Source organism: Triticum aestivum, chromosome 2B (assembly GCF_018294505.1).
Source record: "Triticum aestivum cultivar Chinese Spring chromosome 2B, IWGSC CS RefSeq v2.1, whole genome shotgun sequence".
In the NCBI taxonomy this organism is placed as follows: domain Eukaryota; kingdom Viridiplantae; phylum Streptophyta; class Magnoliopsida; order Poales; family Poaceae; genus Triticum; species Triticum aestivum.
Genome location: NC_057798.1, coordinates 681,908,032 through 681,928,622, shown reverse-complemented (window position 1 = coordinate 681,928,622; position 20,591 = coordinate 681,908,032). Strand labels below are relative to the sequence as shown.

General features: G+C 48.5%; 1 protein-coding gene across 1 annotated transcript; it reads right to left on the bottom strand.

Moving 5' to 3' along the window:
• Positions 1–11,654: 11,654 nt before the first annotated feature.
• On the bottom strand, positions 11,655–13,959 carry LOC123046682 (fibroin heavy chain). Its single transcript, XM_044470095.1, has 2 exons — positions 13,437–13,959; positions 11,655–12,461 (listed from the first exon to the last, which is right to left on the bottom strand). Exons 1-2 carry the CDS (start codon positions 13,766–13,768, stop codon positions 12,278–12,280), a joined length of 516 nt encoding a protein of 171 aa, XP_044326030.1. The 5' UTR covers positions 13,769–13,959; the 3' UTR covers positions 11,655–12,277.
• Between the last annotated feature and the right edge of the window lie 6,632 nt (positions 13,960–20,591).

Sequence of the window (20,591 nt, the reverse complement as noted above, 5' to 3'; positions counted from 1 at the left end):
TTATTACATTGTATTTTATAAATGTCGTGATTTTTTTGAAATGCGTGAGCATTTTTTGAATGTCACAAACATTAGTTTTGAATGCTATCAACATTTTTTAATTTACCGTGTGGACATTTTTAAAATGTGCCAAGAACATTTCTAAAATTTAAGAATATATGTTTCTATTTTAGAAATGTACATAAAAGTAATAACCAGAAAAAAGAAAAGAAATTAAATGCTCACTAGGGGTCAAGGCTCCTCCTGCGCTGGGCCAGCCAACCCTAGGAGTTCTTTCGTCTCGCATAAAGCGAGACAAAGATGCGCCCAGTTGTTTGGCCCAATAACCAAAATCAGCAGATTTTATCATATAGTACGAAAAAAAGATGTAGCCTTGTTTTCTTTTCTTTTCTTTTTGCGAGGAAAAAGATGTACTAGCCTTGTAGGGCCACCGGCCAATAACCCAGTTTGTATTGAGACCGTGACCCGGTCCAGTCAGCACGGTAGGGGGGTGGCCGCCGCCCGAGTCGGGTCAAGGTTGAAACGACGAATAGCGCCGAGCAGTAGAGTGTAGGTCACACTGTACTTTTGGCCACCCCATGTTCGTTCGTACCTCCGGGTAGGTACACAGACGCGCACTTCACTTGTGCACCCTGCACGTCGTCAGCCCAACCACCCTCAGAAAAAAGCGCGAGCCACAAACATGGACCGGACGACCGACGTAAACGTGCCCAGCGACGACCTTTTGGGCCGCTCGTGGGTCGCTTTTCGCGACGGACGGATCCAACTGAATCAAGGCGCGTCGGCGCCAAGGCGCCATCACCGACCAGAGGCAGAGTGTCCGTCCAGTCCATCCGTGCCCGTGAAGCTTGGTCGATCCATCGATCGGTCGGTCGAACCAACCAACCTCCCCCTCCCCTGGTCCGTTCTTCTCTCCTTGCAAAATCCCATTTCCACTTCAACGCTTCCTTTTTCTTTTCTTTTCCCCGGTGAGAAAGATAGAAGGTCATGCGAGCGAGTACTATGAGCCGTCGCGCGGGCACATGGCCGGACGCTTTTCAAACGACGAAAGAAAGCTGAAAAAGGTCCAAGGCAGTGAAAGTCCCCTTCTACACCCGGCTCAGGATGAACAACAACTCGAAAAATGTTCAAAAAAATCAGAAATTATTTTATGGCAAAACTTTGACAAATGTTATAAGAGCTTGTAAATTTCCTAATAAAATCAGTGCTCCAAAATGCTTTCGAAACTAGCATTTTCAGAGTATCGATTTTGTTTTTTTACCACAACTTCCACAAATGTGATTTCATGATGAAACTTTGTAAACTCTTAGACATTTGTCAAAGCTTGCTATAAAACAATTCAGATTTTTTTTATGTACATTTTTAAGTATTTTTCTTAAGTTTACTGTTCACCCAAGCTCATTTGAGCTTGGGTGCAAAAACTTCACGTCCCCAAGCCAGCCAAATGCAGGGTGACAGACCGACAGGGGAGGTCGGCAGGTGCGAACAAGTGGGCCCTCCTAGACGTCTCACATGCCGGCGAGGTTTGCGGGGCGCTTCTAGGAAATGGGGAAATGGGGACGAGAAATTACGGCAGGGCCTGATTTGTTGAGTTCGATGCCTCAACCAGAAGTTCGAGTTTCGATTTTCTCCAATTGCTTGAGCAAGTCGAGGCAGGGAAATTCCGGCGCGAGAATTGCGTTGGCGCCGATCTCATCATCGGTCACAAACGTCATCTAGCCGTTTTGAATACATAGAGAGGCATGTATAGGCCACCAATGATGGAGTCAAATCCAGTAGATCTGAGGTAGAAGATCATGAGCCGATAGCCTTGGCACGATGGTAACAGGAAGATGGGATTTTATCCGGGTTCGGGCTAGAGATAACACCCTACCGTCCTGCTTTGATTGTGTTGATTGAGGGGTGCAGAGTACAAATTAATCTACCACGAGATCGTGTGTGTATGTACTGACGTCTACGGTCTTCACCCCTCGATTTATATAGACACAGGGGTACATAGGGTTACACATAAGTCGGTTACATCTATGGGTTGACTCTCCTGGGGGCTGACGAGCATGGCCCACTGGTTGGTTGCTTTGGGGATCCTAGGCCCAGCCCATATGTTCGGGAGCGAACATCATTAGCACCCCCTTATTCAGGACACCATCACTGAGGTCTAACGATTAAGAACTCGTCCAACACGCGGCATGCTGTCGACCGCCCAATTACACCGCATCTCTTTAGAAAAGCCCGTCAAATTGTGTGAGAGCTATATCTCGCTTATAACGAGATGGAAGGAGCTCTCGCGTCACGCCCAACGTGAGCGACCGGCCCACTAGCGTTGGGATTCGCTCGCTGCATTGGCTATACTCTGGTTTTCTCTGTGATTTTTCTTTTTTTCTTCAGTATAACTTTTGTTTTATTTGTTTTTCTCGGTTTTCACTATTTTCTTTGGTTTTTTTTTTCTTTGTTTCCTTCTTTGATTTTCATTGATATTTTTTCGCTTCCTTCATTTCTTTTTCTTTTTCATCAATTTTCTTCGGTTTCAGTTTGATTATTTCTTTCTTTCTTTTTATGTGTTTTTCTTTATGGTTTTTTTTTCTCTTTTTTTCTCTTTTTTGATTGTTTTTTTATTTTCTATGTTCATTGTATCCTTTTCCTTGGTTTTCTATGTACATTTTTCATGTACATGTGAAACATTTATTTTTATACATGTTAGCATTTCTAAGACACAAGGTTAAGATTTTTAAAAACAAATGTTGTTGATGCCAACAATTTTCATATACATCAAGAACAATTTTTATATAGGTCTACATTTGTTAATACATGATCAGCATTTTGAAAATATAATGATTAACATTTTTTTCAATTACAAGTTTGATTTCTACTTTTTTCATAAACATTATACATTTTTTACGTACATCTAAGAAATTGATTTGATATATGTTTAAATTTCTACAAATACATGATTGCATTTTTATAATGTAACATATAATTTTTCAAACACATGAATATTTTTTAAATGTCACAAAGTTTTTTTATGCTATCAACATTTTTTTATACATCAGGATCATTTTTTAATACCTGTTTAACATTTTCTACATACATGGTTAACATTTTTTCAGATATATTTTTTGATTTTCTAACATTGTACCGTTTTTATACAGTGGGAAGATGTTTTATGCATGTGTAAGATTTTTTAAATGCATGATAAATATTTTTTCATATATATGTTTTGATGTCTACTTTTTACATACACATTCTACACTTTTTTTGCAGGAAACTTTTGATCTATTCATCTCCAATCATGCCAGTACAACGAACACAAGAAATAATAAAATTACATCCAGATTTGTAGACCACCTAGCGACAACTACAAGCACTGAAGCGAGCCGAAGGTGCGTCGCCATTATCACCCCTCTCGCGCCGGAGCCGGGCACAACTTGTTGTAAGACAGTCGGGAAGTCGTCGTGCTAAGACCACATAGGAGCAACGCACCAGAACAACAACCGCCGCCGATGAGAAGAAGCTTAGATGGGAAGGTTTCAAGCCGAAGACACGTGAACAAAGACGAACAAAGACAGATTCTGATTGGATCCACCAAAGACAACCACCAACTGAATCCCGCGAGATCCACCGCGAACACACCTCGACACACCCTCCAACGATGCTAGACGCACCACCGGGACAGGGGCTAGGCGGGGAGAACCTTATTTCATCTTTAAGAAACCGCCGACGTCTCATCTTCCTAAGCAGGACACAAACTCTAACAAAACTTGAAGAAGCACCTAAAAACCAGGAAAGAGTTAGGCCCATTCCTGGCGCTGCTTGACGACTGCACTGACTATGTCGAGCCCGTGAAACTATATAATGATCCCAGGGAAGAGTTAGGCCCAAAAGAACCAAAATCAACGCGGGGGGGGGGGGGGGGTTCGATTAAAGGGGAGCCCCTAGCTCCATTTCATAGAAACGAAACCAAAACCACACAAACGACGAAGACTCCTGGTCTACACGCCAGGTCTATGGTGTCCCAAGAGTTCACCAAAACGAGAAGCAAAAATCTACCAGACTCTTAGGACCAATTACAACAAAACCTAGTTACATCTCCCTGCTCGAAACGAAATTTACTCCTCTTAACAGGAAAAACTACAAAGCTCAGGACATTGGAACAAAAACCACATGGATCTCATCTGCCATCCTCGGGTGACTCAGTGCACTTCAGTCTGGTTCGAGCTCCAGGGGTAACTTCAGCTTTTTCAGCAGGTGGTCTTTGAATTGAGCCGTTCGTCCTTCCAGCAGTTCCTTGTGAGGTTTTGTCCAGTCCCCTAAATAACTTGATAGAGATCCATTTAGTTCTACTACTACTAAAAACAATATCGTTCCTGCCATTCCACAATCCCCAAAGGACAGCAGAAGAGACTACATTCAAATGTAAGAATCTCTTGTTATAGAGCCAACCACTAACTACTCCCTATGTCTAGATACATCTATTTCTGCGACAAGTAATTCCGAACAGAGGAAGTAGTTCTAAAAAGGAGTTAAAACTCTTATAAAAAACCAACTCCACTTCTTTCCAAGCCAACCTAGCGACCACACACTCAAAAAACAGCGGTTCATTATACGGAATGAAAAACAACACAGCTGTACTGTTGTAGGGGCACCGGGCAGCGACCCAGTGTCCGCCCGTGCCCGTCAAACATTGAGACCCTGACCCGGTCCGGTCAGCACGGTAGGGCCGTAGGGGGGTGGCCGCCGCCCGCGTGGGTCAAGGCTGAAACGACCAAGAGTGCCGCAGTGCAGTGAGCGTCACACCGTCACGCTGTACTTGTAGCCGCTCCATGTTCCTGCGGAGTACCACAACGCACACAAAGTGTAGTACACTTGTGCACCCTGCACGTCGTCAGCCCAGCCCAACCACCCTCCCAAGAACATGGACCGGACGACGCAACGTGCCCAGGGACGACCTTTTGACCCGCTCGTCGGTCGCCTTTCGCGACGGACGGATCCAACTGAATGCAGGCGCGTCGGCGCCAAGGCTCCATCACCGACCAGAGAAGAAGAGGGTCCGTCCAGCCCAGTTGCAGTCCATCCGTGCCCGTGAAGCCTGGTCGATCCATCGACCGGTCGGTCGAGCCAACCAACCAACCTCCCCTGGTCCGCTCTTCCCGAATCCCGTTGCCCAAATCCCGTTTCCACTCCAACGCAGGACGTGCGAGCGAGCGCTACGAGCAGGCACATGGCCGGCCGTCGGCGTCCGCTTTCCGAAAGCTGAAAAGGGTCCAAGCCAATTGCAGCCGTATGCAGAGCGGGAGCGGGGAGGTCGGCAGGGGCTGGCAGGCGGGCCCGCGCCCGGCGCCTGACAAGAGCCGGCGAGGAAAGGGAAGGAGAAATTACATCACCTGCGCCTCAGCGGCTGCATTCAATTCCTGTGCTGTTGCTCTACGGGGCGTGGCGACAAGGAATTGAAGCGCGGGTGGAGGGGCAGAAATCACAGATTTGACCTCAGGCAGAAATCAAATCACAAACTGACCTGTTCAGTAAAAAATTTCACTCTGCTAACCCTTTAGTGTGGCGCCCGACAGCTGGGCGCCGCACCCTACTGTGCAACGCCCTTCCCTTAGGCGTCGCACATCCTGCCAGCGTGGCAGCCCTGGTCCAGTTGCGGCCCCACACGCACCTGTGCAGCGCCTAAGAGCTAGGCGCCCCACTTTGACGTGCAGCGCCTAGCCCTTGGGCGTTGCACAGTGACTTAAGCGCGGCTGCCCCAGCCCGACCAGGCAGTTCTTCATCTCTCCGCTCTCTGGACAGAGAGCAGCGGCGGCGGCGGCGCCCCCATCTAATCCCCCCACATCCCTCTCAGATCTGAAAATTTGATCCGTGGATTCGATCCCCAATCAATCCTACTAGGTAAACTCTTCCCTTCTCTTTCTTTTGCTCCGTAAATTTGTTGTCATTCTAGAGATTTGTTCAAGATTTGATGGAACCCTTGATTTGTTTGGTTTGCTCGATTTAGGATGTGTATTCATATTGGTAGTACCGTAGTGTTATTTATTAGTTCACAATATATGATTCTTGTTGTTGAAACCCTAGATTGTTTAGTTTTTTTAGATATATATGAGATGCCTATTTTTATAGATAACTATGAGATGTTGATTTTTGTAGACATATATGAGAAGTTTGTTTAGATATATATTAGATGTTCAGTTTATTTCAAATATTAGATGTTGAGTTTATTTGAAATATTAGATGTTTAGTTTATTTGAACACATATGACATATTCATTGTGTGAGAAGGAGATGTTGAGATTCTTGTAGTTGAACACATGTTATATGTTTAGTGTATACCGATATTTGAGATGAAGATGAACTTTTATATGTTTATTGTTTGAAATTGTAAGGATGGTTTGGCTTCTGGACGATGTCTACGACGTGCAACACCGGGCCTACATGATGCGCGAGAAGGATAAGGTAATAATGAGTAATCTAAATATTTTGCAAATTTGCCTTTAGTTGAAATTTACATGCCCTAAGATTTGTCATTACTTGTTTTTTGCAGAAGCTTGAACCTCTGAAGATTCGGTATCACGGGGTCTCTGGTCCTGCCATGCCTTACGATGAGCGGTACACACCGTACATCAAGCAGGCAGGACTACTCCCGTGGATTCTGTTGGTCAGCCGGTCCACGCCGAATCTGAACGCTCCACTGGTGTCCGCTCTTGTTGATCGGTGGAGGCCAGAGACCCACAGTTTCCATCTTCGGACCGGGGAGATGACCGTGACGCTCGAGGATGTCTCGTTGATCACCGGTCTTGCTATCGACGGGAGGCCTCTATGTATGAGCACCGATTCTGATGGGTGGCGCGAGCAGATGATTGCTCTTATCGGTATGGCTCCTACCGAGGCTGAGGATGATGTAGAGGAGGGAGAAGAGAAGAAGAAGAGGGAAAGGAAGGCAGCCGGAGCTGCTTTCACGTGGATTCAAAATAACTTTGCGACGTGCCCTCCGGATGCAACTGATGATGTGATCCAGACACATGCTCGTGTGTATATGTGGTACATTGTGTCGAGGACTTTGTTTCCTGACTCCACTGGCAAGAACGCTCCATGGATGTGGCTGAAGGCGTTGACCGTCTTCGATAGCAAATGGAGCTGGGGTTCAGCGACTCTTGCCTACTTGTACCGACAGGTAGTTGGTCTGTTTTGTGATCAACTCATTTATTCATTAGCAATGCAAGCTTGCTGTCAAGTTAACATTGTTTTTCTTTCATATGTAGCTGGATGATGCGTGTTGCAGGATCACACCTAGTGCAGGCATTGGTGGTAATCTGCTTCTACTTTCTGTATGGAGCTGGGAGCGTCTGCCTGTTGGACGCCCGAAGAGCGTCAGGTTTGATCCTTGGTATGCAGATGAACATGACGAATTACGGCGCCCCACGTGGGCTTACAAGTGGGATATCGTTTCCGAGATGACGAACGATGTCAATCTCATGTACCAAAAGTACATTGCCGAGTTGGACACGATTACGCCTGAGCAGGTAAGGAGGTCATTACTTTAGTCCTTTCTCATGCTTGCTTGAAAAATAGTTATCAAATTTGCATTGTTGCCCTGTTTCATAGGTGGAATGGCAGCCATATGGCGCGGGTGAGAGCTTGGGGTACACCGCGGAGTTCCGCCTCAACCCGATGTGCTTGCGGGATAAGGATCTCTGGCTTATGCGGTGCCCACTGATATGCAACTGGGCGGTTGAGTTTCATTTGCCGCATCGCGTGTATCGTCAGTTTGGTCTTTTCCAGCCTCACCCGCCGGATTGGGTGGACACGGATAAAGCACTTCATAGGTAAGAGAGCATGTGTGCGTATTGTCTAATCATCGGGACTCCTTTTGATTGTGCTAATGTTTGGTTTTATACCACGCAGGTTGGACAGGAGAAGGCAACGGAAGATAAAGGACTGGGCCAAGCATCATTCTGCGTATGTTACCCGCTTCCAGCTTTGTGTGGAGCAAGCTCGTAGCACTGCACGCGCCCCGCTTCGTGAGCACAACTCACTTGCTTTTGATAACTACGTACGATGGTTTATTGGAACTACTCGAGTTGAGATATGCCCGCCGGCATATAATGAGGATATTCTTGAAGAACCCGTAAACTTTGAGGATCTAGCAAAGGGGAAGTACAACAGAGATGTCAGGCTAGGGCAAGGAGTCCCTGCTGTTCCGGTGATTAACTATGTGGTAAAGTGTTCCCCTCTTTACTTTCCTGTTGACCGTATTACACATGTTTGAATGGCTAACGCATTCATTTTTTCTCATCCGCAGCGCACCGAGATCAAGAAAGCAGCTGATGAGAGCCAGTCTATTCTGGAGAAGACACCGGTTGGAACTGGCAATGATGATGGTTCACTACGAGCATTCCTCAAGGTACATATCGCATTCACTATGAGAGCCAGTCTATGTTGCGAAGTTTGATATCTTACACACTTGTTCATGTTACAGCGTCAGGCCAAGAAGTTAAGGCGGTTATCGAACCTTCTCGGTTGCCGTGATCCTGAATATGATGAACCATCTGCCTCTAGGTCTGGTACACCATCAGACCCCGCACCTCACCATGAGGGGGACGATGTGAGTTCCTCATATGCTTATATGGATGATGAGGGTGGGATCACCCAAGAGGTATGACTAATCCTTTAGATGTGATTCTCACTTGATTACGACATCGGCCTTCACCATATTGTTTCGTTGTGTGATAGGGCGATGAGCTTGATGATGACATGACTTTGGCGGACGCTCAAGCTCGGTCCGCATATGTGTTCAAGCCTAGGCAGCCCAGACGCCGGTACACGCCCAACGACTATGACAACAGAGGCAACCCAAAGGTGGTCGTAGGGACCTCGCGGATGGCTAGCTTGGATGATGAGGCGGAGGCGGAGGCGGAGGCGGAGGCGGAGGAGGAAGTGCACAAAGAGGATCCTCGTGCTCCTAAGAAGAAGAAGAAGCTTGCCTGCAGGCGTGCCACCAGGAACACGCGCGGAAGGCATTAGTGCTTGTTCATGTTAATTGTAGCCGTTTAATTAGGTTTATGAACTTGTGAGGTTATGTTATATGTTGGTGAACTCTTACTAGTGTGGTATTTGTGTTTGCGAACCTGAAGTAATGTTGAATTGTCTTAAATGATATGATGTTCAAGTTATTAGTTCTCTTTGCTTAGCATGTGCAGTTTACAGTATTTTTATTATGTGAGTGCTGCTGCAGGAGGCCAAAATGGCATATGTTTCTGCAGTTTTGCTTATCACAAGCTTGCCATCTGTGTTGTTGGTACACAAGCTTACTATCCGCATTCTTGTGCCGGCACATGTGAGTTGGTAGACAACTCACTATGCGCCAAGTGGGACCTCCTTTCCATGACCTTGCACGCACAATCCATGGACATGTTGGCACTTCACATTTGACCGTGTAACGCACATTCACGTCCGAGTTGGCCACTTTATGTGGACGATAATGTGTAACCGAGTAGTTGTCGAGCCACATCTTCAATTCCAAGAAGGATTGAAACTCACAACCGGGATATATCCCGTTCTTGCCGTCTTCCAAATCACGGTGAGAACTTGGCCTAGCTCCAAGAGATATGCATTTTCCATCATCTACAACGGCTTCATCCGCGAGACTAAGATCCTTGAACAATGGTGTCTTGTGATCCCGCCCGAATACCTTCTTGAATGCTTCGGCCTCCTTCGGTGTGAACCCCTCCTCATCAACTTCTTCATCAGGACCATCGTCATCCGAGTCCGATGCATATGCACGGGAAAAAGGGATGGATTGGTCCATTGTCTCTTGCACATGATATTGGTCGAGATCACCCACATTGTTGTCATGGAGGTCAACTTCGTTGTCATCCTCCTCGTACTCATCATTCTCCTCTTCAAAACCTTCATTTTGGTTGTTTGGAGTCGGGCTCAATGTTGGCCAATCTTGTTGCGTGAATTGAGGTTCACTCATTTGATCTTGGTTCATGGGTGGGGGAGTGCTAGCAACCAACGGGGAGGGGTTCCGGTTCAAGTCTAAATTCAAAGTAGACTCAACCTTCTTGGAGGCAAATAACTCAGGAGCCTTGTCTAGAGATTCGGCAACCGTCTCCTTGTATACAACCCAACGTTGCTCGGAGTTCACACGCATTGTCTTCCAACGGATGTGCATTCCTAAACCAACATTATGCCTTCCCTCGAACTCAACAACGTCACTTGGGTCCATCCAATTCAAATCTTTCCTCACTTGTTTCAAAAGCTCCGCATAGCTAGGACTACTCTCAAACACCATGTCAAGCTCATCCGGGTCCGTCTCAACATTGCCTTTCAAAAAGGCCTCTTTATCCACATGATGAACATAAACACATGTTCTCCCCATCCCTACAATAATCAAAAACACACATATATCAAGTAAATACTTAAGAAAAATATTTGCACACATATGCCCTAACATATATATGAATTAATAACCCTAACCCCCACATAACAATAACCACAACCCTAACACCAACATAACCCTAACACCAACATCAAACACACATAACCCTAACCCTAGCATACTATGGAAGCCTAAACAACCCAAATTAGCAAAGAAATATAACATCATTCAACACAAATTTCCAAATCCTATCAAAATCTAGGGTTTCCCCAAACTAGCAAGATTTGAGCAAATGTGACAATTCCTATGGATGAAAACGAGGGGATCGGAGGAGATTACCTTAAGGGAGGGGTTGGCTTCGAAATCCACGGTCAAATACTCCGGATTTGCAAGATTTGAGAAGGATTTGAGAGGGGGGAGAGGGGAAGAGAGGAGGGCCGCAAGTCTAAGGGTTTGGGTCGGGTGGGGGTGTGTGGGGTGGGGGTGGGAGGGGAGAGAGGGTGGGGCCAGCCCAAGTGGAACACAGACTGTGCAGCGCCCAAGAGTTAGGCGCTGCACATTATAGGTGTGTGACGCCTAGCTCTTAGGCGCTGCACAGGTGCGTGTGGGGCCACAACTGGACCAGGGCTGCCACGCTGGCAGGATGTGCGACGCCTAAGGAAAGGGCGCTGCACAATAGGGTGCGGCGCCCGGCTGTCGGGCGCCACACCAAAGGGTCAGCAGAGTGAAATTTTTTCGTGACCAGGTCAGTTTGTGATTTGATTTCTGCCTGAGGTCAGATATGTGATTTCTGCCGGGTGGAGGGAACGCAGGGGTCAAATGGGCTCGTCTCGTCCCACCTCGTCGTCTAGCCTGCCGCCGGGAGTACATCTGCTGCTGCTGCTCTGCTGTAGATTTGGTGGGGAGCGGCCGAGGACGGCACCGTATCGATCTTGATTTTTAAAATTTATTTCTCGGGCTCCGCAGCTGTCCGGCCACGATTTGATTTGATGTTGCTTGCAAAGGTCAACTGAGATCGAGGAAATGGTTTCTGTTTCCGGTTCATCTGGAGCCCTGCCGCTCCTACGCCGCGTGACATCATTTCATTAGTAGAGTGTGACACCTCCAGCTTATGCTTCCACTTGTCCAGCCGTTGGAAAGTATGATGGGCTAGTTCCACAATCGTGTGTGTGCTGCTGAGCCTGTGAAGTGAGATCTTTCACCGTTGCGAGCAAGCAAACATGAATGAAGGCGTAGGCCAGATACTTGTAGCATGCCATCAGGCATGATGATCATGAAAATGAAACGTGCATGATCAGTCTTTTGAGTTAGGTTTTTCAACATCGACAAGACCTCGGAGAATTATTATACTAGCAGCAAGTTAATAAGGAGAGCCGGCCAAAAACCGACGGCCTCCGTCAACACACACACACACGCACAACTCGCAAGATCTTGACAGGACCTGCTGATACATGGGTGAAAAAGTCGGGGATTCGGTCACCCATATGTCAGTTTCTTCTTTGCCCATATGTTCCACCCGCTTCATTAGAAAAACCTTAAACCTACCACCACCATCACCATTCACCACCAACTACTACAAAACACAAAGAAAAATAATTAAGAACAGAGCCCGGGAAACCCCTGGCAGCACAGTCCCAGCATAGGAAGCAGCACTGGCCACCATTTCCCTTCCTTCAGTCTCTAACCTATACATCATGTTCGTCACCGATACAGGCTGCTGCTGCTGCAGGCACAAAAACCATGGTCGCAACACCACCAAAAGCGCAAGGGGTTCAAACAAAAAACACAAACCCATATATGTCACTGGTTGCCTGGCTGTAAGTAATTAAGCGGTAGTTTCTTTCTTCTGATGGTGGGTAATGGTGGATCTTGGCCTGGGGGAAAAGGAGCAGCTCAGTTCCTGTCAGCCGGCGAGGATTGACCCGGCCCTGGTCTTGGGCGGCCGCGGCGGGGATTCCACCTCGCCCAGGGACGGCGGCCTCTGCGACAGCTTCTTGGCGGACGCGCTCTTCTCCTTCCTCTCCATCTCCTCGTCCGCCTCCATCTGCTCCGTCCTGCACTCCTCGCTGCAGAACGCGATGTCCCCTCTGCGAAAACAAAAGATTCAGGTTAATATCAGCGTGTGCATGGCATGAACCAGTAAACACAAGGCTTGACAATCACTCAACGAACTCGTAGTCATGTAACATGTCTGTCTTATCACACCTCCCCTCACACACGGAAATGTTTGTTAGCGATAAACATGCAATTAGTGAAAGATTCTACGTTTCATAGTTCATACTGAACGTCTGCTTGATCCTCCACTTTTCGAAACCAATTCGCAAAGAACCATATAGTTTTCCACTTCATGCAGCAAAATCACCATCTCAAACGGAAACGGAAGGACCCTACACAAAAAGCTACAGTTTCTGTTCAACTTTAACCCATCTACTACCAGACGGAACAAACAGCAGTAAAGCAGTGGGACGAACACCTTTGGCATCTATCAGAAGGTCAGGTAATAATCCCAAAAAAAAACCACATGCTTAGCAGCTAAGTCTCTCCTGAATCCTGGCCAGTAACTTTGTTGAGAAAAATCAGTGGTAACTCCACATGCAAGCGTGCAAGTGAAATCGTGACCGTAATTAAGCCCGCCGATTCAGGCCTGCGCGGAATTTAATGGAATCACGCGCAGAGTAAGCTACCACCACCCGTACGCGCACGACACAGACGACAGGACCTCTGCACCAATAGCCCATCATGAAAAAGAAGAAGAAAAAGGAAAAGTACGCGCACCGATCTCTTCCCTTGTTTGTCCTAGCACCAAGAAACGAATGGCATTATATAACCTTTTTCTTTTCTTTTCTGGAGAATCAGGCCAGGCACTGACCATGGCTTTTCCCCGGCCGGCGGTCAAAATTTCTGTTCTTCCCCCGAGAAATACCAGCTCCGAACACGCCGGAAGTGGCCCTGACCGGGGAGCGGGGACCCACAGAAACGAAGACCCAGGCAAACACGACGGACGGAGTGAGGAGGAGGAGGGGGGAGGATGGACGGAGAGATGGCGGACGCCGGGAGCGGACCTGTACATGAAGATGTCGCGGTTGCTGGCGATCGGCTTCCGGCAGAGGAAGCAGGCATCGAGGAAGTAGCCGTACGGCAGGCCACCCGCCCCGAACCCAGGCCCGGCTCCCACGGCGCACACCAGGTCGTCCTCCACGCCGGAGCTGACGAGCCGGGTCCACGCATCCGCCGACGCGCCGCCCCCGCCGATGGTCGACGTGCTGTCCCCGCCGATCCCGCTCCCGCTCCCGCTGCCGGTGCCGGTGCCGCTCCCGCCCTTGCCCCCGCCGCGGCCCAGCAGGCCGGCGCCGGCGCCGCTGCCGTGGGCGGAGGAGGAGGAGGAGGAGTCCATCGCCGGCGCGGAGGGATCGGTCCCCCGAGGGCCGGATCCAGCGACTGGGGGGAGGAGAGGGCCTTTATCCTTCGATCCGGTGGCGCTCCCGTGCTCGTCCTGGCGCCGTGGTGCGGTGTGGTGCGTGCGCGGGCGGGCGGGCGAGAGGGACGGTGCGCGAATCGGTGGTGTTTAAAGGGGAGACAGGCTCGGCAGGAGGTGGGAGGTGGTTTTATTAAGTGAGTGGGGGAGGGGAGGGCCGGTGGCGGGTCCCGCCCGCGCTTACTGGTGGGGCCGCCGTGGCTGGTGGGTCCCGCGCGGGGCTTGCTTTGCCCCGAGCTCCGAGGACGGGGCCTGCGCTCAACGTTTCTCGACGCTTCTCTCTCTGTTCTTTTGCGCCTGCGGCGTGGGGCCACCGGCTGGCGGGCGCAGGCCCACACGGCAGTGGGATTTTTCGTGCAGTGCACTGTAGGTTGCGTGCTCCGAAGAGGGGTGCTTGTTGAGAAACTTTGAAACGGGAGGAAGGAGACAACTTCGGATGTTTATAGAGAGAAACTTTACATGTCACGCACTTTTTTTTTTCAAAACAGTTTACAAGAGGACAGAGCCCACGTGAATATATTTCTGGAAGCTAGCCAGATGGACAATGCATCTTGCCCAAGCAAAGACGCTAGAAACACAAAACACTATGTGGAGTACAAGATTATGGCACGGTGTAAATGGCAACCACCTAAACATCTAGAGGGTTGGATGGAGCAACCTAGGTTATGTTAAACCATAATACAAGGCACCGCTAGCAAAGAAAAAGAGAGAAACCCCAAAGGACACCACATGGGATCCCAACCAAGACAACGCCGAAATCTCGAGCACGGAAAGACCACATGAAGTAAACACCCAAGGAGTTGCGCCATCGACAACCCCATGCCATTCATCACACGCCAGAAATGTGGTCATTGTCCATAGCGGAGTGTAAATAAAGACGATAAAAGACTCGGACTCGTCGAGCATGCATGAGAAGATTGCAAATTCTCTAGTGACAAGGTGATCATTGCCCATGAAAGTAGGGAGAAAGAGCCATGATGAAATGACATGGTCTTAGAGTGTCTCGAATAAAACTATCTCACGTGGAAGGGCGGTCAATGCCCAAGGCGGGGTGCAAATGAAAGGTATTGTACGACAACAAGAATGACGACAAAAGGGGCTAACAAATGGCGACAAGGTGGAGATTTTGGAGGAAGCTCACAAACAAAGTCGACGAGTTCGACATGGGGACGAGGAAAGAGATGAAGACCACGCCACCAATATGAGGAATGACATGTATGTGATTTTGTTGTCATGGTCGGATAGAGCCGACTAGGGATCCCCCACATCCCCAAGCCCAACGTAGAGGCATGAGGGAGGTAGGTCAACGCCTCTAGGGTGAGTGCTGGTCCGAAGGTGTCAGCCCATTTCTCCACTCTCGAGATGTCACCTCCATTAAAACCAAATCCGACAGCCTAAGGGTGTTAGCAATATCTGGCCTAAGGCTTCGAGTTTGGCTGACAGTCATATCCAAGGCAACACGCGTTTGCGGGCACACTATGGTAGGATCTAGGATAGGTGAAGCACGAGGTGTTGGGAATATTTTTTGTCCAAGTGAAAAGGGGAGAAGGTTGCATGTACAAGGGGTGGGTTGGGTGCGGCCTTGTTGCCTCTGTTTGCCGCATGGCTATGTTCGACGGACTCCACCGCCAGTGGTGAGGAGAGGGAGGTGTGCGGGGTAGGGCCTTGAATGGATGGCGGTGGAGCCTCTAGTCACCCTGTTTCTCTCACATATAGTCCTTGTTGAATGCGATATTGTGCGATACATGAATTTCAAGGAAGACATTTTTCACATGATGTCAAAAATGGCATTCGTTAAATTTGATGCATTTTGTTCGTGGCTTATTTGATTGCAGTTACTTTTTAAAAATCATAGGGCCCTAAGGGAGAGAAACCTCTTGGCACAACTGTTTTTATGCGGGTAGACTGACACAACTGATTAATTGTGCCATGAGCTCCATAAATATTAAATATTCAAAATGCTAAGTACTTAGGAAATATATTTATTGTCCGGCTAAACATGAGAAAACTTTGACTCCTCGAGTATGCATGAGAATATTGCGCAAATTCTCTTGTGATAGGGTGGCCATTGACCATGAGAATAGGGAGAAAGAGCGATGCTAGAACGATAGGGTCTTAGAATGTCACTAATGAAACTATCTCCACTAGAAGGGCGATCAATGCCTGAGACGGGTGAGGGAGTCCTGGATTAAGGGGTTCTCGGACAGTTGGACTATATACTTTGGCCGGACTGTTGGACTATGAAGATACAAGATAGAAGACTTCGTTCCGTGTCCGGGTGGGACTCTCCTTTGCGTGGAAGGCAAGCTTGGCGATTTGGATATGTAGATTCCCTTCTCTGTAACCGACCTGATGTAACCCTAACCCTCTCCGGTGTCTATATAAACCGGAGGGTTTAGTCCGTAGGACGAAAACAACAATCATAACCATAGGCTAGCTTCTAGGGTTAGCCTCCTCGATCTCGTGGTAGATCAACTCTTGTAATACTCATATCATCAAGATCAATCAAGCAAGAAGTATGGTATTACCTCCATAGAGAGGGCCCGAACCTAGGTAACATCGTGTCCCCCGCCTCCTATTACCATTAGCCTTAGACGCACAGTTTGGGACCCCCTACCCGAGATCCACCGGTTTTGACACCGACATTGGTGCTTTCATTGAGAGTTCCACTGTGACGTCGAAGATAAGGTTGATGGCTTTCCTTGCTATCAAGGACAACATCACCTCTGGGGGAGCCTTGGCCTCGGGCCAAACCATTCTGCTGGGCGGCTTCATCATGACCGCCCCCTCGGCCGTTGAGCCCATGACGACCTCCCGGGTCATCGAGATTTGTCTCCGCGTCAGCTCGGCACTTGCCGAGCATATGGATCCGACGGAGCTATCGTCTTTGAACGAGCTCTTGGATCGTATCGCCGCCTTGGGAGTCGCTATGGAGTATGACCAGATTGGGCTTAAACCCGATCAGAGGGAGATTAATTCCCCTCCGGTCACCCATAAGATAGCGGTGGTGGAGGAACAAAGCGATAACTCTCCTCCCATACTAAGGACAGACTATGCCCGGATTACCGAGCTCACCGAGCCGGATACCCGTTCGCGGGAAGACATGCCCCAAGTCCTGGACTTAGAGTCGGACTGTAGGTCCGGAAAGTTGGGTAACACCCTAGAAGCCGGATTGCTAAATTCGGAAACCTTTCAAGCTCTGGGTCTCAGACCGGGTCAAGATTCGGATTTAAATCCGCCCACCCGCCCAGATACAAGCGATCTTTCCCATATCAGACAACAACCCCAAGAGACAGTACATCACTTTTGGGCCAGATTCCTCCTTGTAATGAACAAGGTTAAGGACTGTCGCGAGGAAGACACAATCTCGTTCTTTTGCAGAAATTGCACAGACAAGGGAATTCTTAACGCCATAAAACACCATCGCATATCACACTTCGCTGACTTGGCAGCCATAGTACAAAAGTACTGCGCAATGGAAAGTGCCTGGAAAACCCAGGCAGCCTTTTGGGACCCATTGGCTCTCACTAAACCCCTCGTCCGAACAAAAAGGGTATACCCTCATCGGTCACCCGATCCAATCATGAAGAAGCCGAAGCCCACTACAGGGCGCGGAACTGTATTGGAGGAATGGCTCAATAGGCCACGCAAGATTCACATCACACCGGATACCGTACCAACACATAGCCTTAGAGCATGTTGGATACTTCGGCAGGTGGCCAAGAGCGGCGAGGATCTCCTCATCAATAATCCTGCAGAGCATCATCCCTCAGAAAACAACAATACAGTGTTGACAATCTTCGAGACTTTTGCCTCGAATAACAGGCGTAAGCGAACACTCCACAACATTGCTGAAGTCTGTCAAATTGTAGCAATAAACCCTTGGAACAACACGGCCATAACTTTTAGCGCCAGTGATGAACCGCAATTCAGAATAGTCCGGGCACCAGCCGCTTTAGTCCTCAGTCCAATTGTGGATGGCTTCCGGCTTACCAAAGTGCTCATGGACGGCGACAGCGGATTAAACCTCATTTACGAGGAAACCCTCAACAAAATGGAAATAGACAATAGCCGCATTGAGCAAAGCAGCACAACCTTCCGAGGAATCATTCCCGGACAGGAGGCACGATGTGCGGGAAAAATCACAGTAGATGCGGCATTCGGCACGCTAGATAATTACAGGTCTGAAGAAATAACATTCCAAGTGGTCCCCTTCAGTAGCGGATACCACGCCCTCTTGGGGCGAGACGCATTCGCGAGCTTCCAAGCTATACCCCACTATGGGTACATGAAGCTCAAGATGCCTGGACACAATGGAATCATCACCCTTGCTAGTGATCCGGACATAGCACTCCGCGCCGAAAATAAAACCGCCGCCTTGGCCCTAGAGGCACTATCCGAAGCCCTTACAGCCGAAGAGCTAACTATGTTACGCTCCACAGTGGACAGGGATGACATGATACTCGATAACCGATCCAAGTCCACCTCCTTTAAACCAGCGGGAGAAATTGTCAAATTCTAAGTCCATCCAACGGACTCTACAAAGACAACATCCATCGGGGCAAAGCTGGACCCCACAATCGACGCTGCACTGTGAACGTTTCTACGTGAGAATTGGGACATCTTTGCCTGACACCCCTAAGACATGCCAGGAATCCCATGCAGGCTGGCTGAGCATAGCCTCAACATATTGAAGGGATATAAACCGGTCAAGCAGACACTTAGATGCTTTTCCGAACCCAAATGACAAGCCATGGGAGAGGAGCTGGCCAAGCTACTTGAAGCTGGTTTCATTAGAGAAATTAAACACCCGGATTGGCTAGCAAACCTGGTGATGGTACCAAAGAAGGACAAATCCCGGCGCCTGTGTGTCGATTTCAAAGATCTCAACAAATCCCGCCCTAAGGATCCCTTCCTTCTCCTCCGCATTGATCAGATCATTGATGCTACCGCAGGACATGACGCACTGTGTTTCCTCGACGCATACTCCGGATACCATCAAATCAAGATGGCGGAGTCGGATCAAGCCGCGACGGCATTCATTACCCCATACGGCCCTTTTTGCTTCAACACTATGTCTTTCGGGCTTAAAAACGCCGGGGCAACCTACCAACGCATGATTCAAACATGCCTGGAGAAGCAAATCGGCAAAACAGTTGAAGCATATGTGGACGGTGTAGTCATTAAGAACAGACACGTCGAGTATTTAATAGACGATCTGAGGCTCACATTTGACAACCTCCGAACATATGACATCAAGCTTAATCCAGAAAAATGTGTTTTCGGCGTTCCCGCCGGAAAACTGCTGGGCTTCATCGTTTCCCATAGAGGAATTGAAGCAAACCCCGCCAAAATCCAAGCTTTGTCATAGTTGGCTACCTCAACAGATCTTAAACAAATCCAGAAACTAACTGGATGCGTGGTAGCTTTAAGCCGCTTTATCTCTAGATTGGGAGAAAAGGCACTGCCACTCTATCGCCTTCTTCGATGCACCGAACACTTCGAGTGGACGGATGCAGCGATGACCAGACTGGAAGAAATAAAAGCTCTTTTAGCAAGCAACCCAATCCTGGCCGCGCCAAGCGTAGGCGAACCAATGCTGTTATACATAGCTGCAACACACCAAGTTGTGAGCGCAGTGCTGGTCGTCGAACGAGAGGAGGACGGACACAAGTTCCCGCTTCAAAAGCCGGTGTACTACGTATCCACTGTCCTCACACCATGCAAATCTCGGTACCCCCATTATCAAAAGATAGCATATGCGGTCTTCATGGCATCCCGTAAACTACGACACTACTTTCAAGAGTGTTCAATCATGGTGGCCTCCGAAGTACCACTCAATGACATAATAAACAATCGTGATGCAACGGGCCAGATTGCTAAGTGGGCCATCGAGCTCCTCCCATTCGACATCACATATAAACCTCGGCGGGCCATTAAATCACAAGTACTGGCCGGCTTTGTCGCCGAATGGACAGAAGCCAAACTCCCTAAAGAGTACGGCGCATACTCCAATTGGATCATGCACTTCGACGGCTCTAAAATGCTTGCATGTCTAGGAGCAGGTGTTGTCCTAACATCTCCCACCGGAGATACTGTCCAATATGTACTACAAATATTATATACAGACTCTAACAATGCAGCCGAATACGAGGCTTTGTTGCATGGTCTTCGGATGGCTGTCTCCATGGGCATCAAACGCCTGGAGGCGCGTGGGGATTCAAACCTCGCAATATCTCAAATAAATGGAGACTTCGATGCCAAAGATCCAAAAATGGCGGCTTATCGAAATGCCGTTCTCAAAATGTCAGCTCGATTCGAGGGGCTCGAATTCCATCACGTGGTTCAGGAAAACAATCAAGCGACAGATGTTCTCGCCCACATTGGCGCTAAGCGTGACCCAGTCCCACCTAACATCTTCCTGGAAAGGTTTTAAGGCCATCCGTGGTGTGGCAAGGGGAGACCGGCAATACTAGCCCGGATCCAAACACAACCCCAGCTACCGAAGACACTAACATAGTCGGGGGCTCTGCCACCGAAATAACACCCTCGGCCCATCTAATCATGGCCCTCATTGCCCCATGGACCGAACCCTTCTTAGCCTACCTTAATAGGCAAGAACTCGCCGAGGACCGAAATGAGGCATGCTGCATAGTTTGGCGCTCTAAACCTATAAAGTCCATGAGGGAGAACTCTATAAGAGAAGTGCTACCAGAGTACTTCAAAGATGTATCTCCAAAGA

Excerpts from the sequence above, each read along its gene's own strand:
- LOC123046682 (XM_044470095.1), bottom strand. The coding sequence starts at position 13,768 with ATGGACTCCTCCTCCTCCTCCTCCGCCCACGGCAGCGGCGCCGGCGCC. Across the intron at positions 12,462-13,436 it reads CGCGACATCTTCATGTACAG|AGGGGACATCGCGTTCTGCA; the intron begins GTCCGCTCCCGG and ends TTGTTTTCGCAG.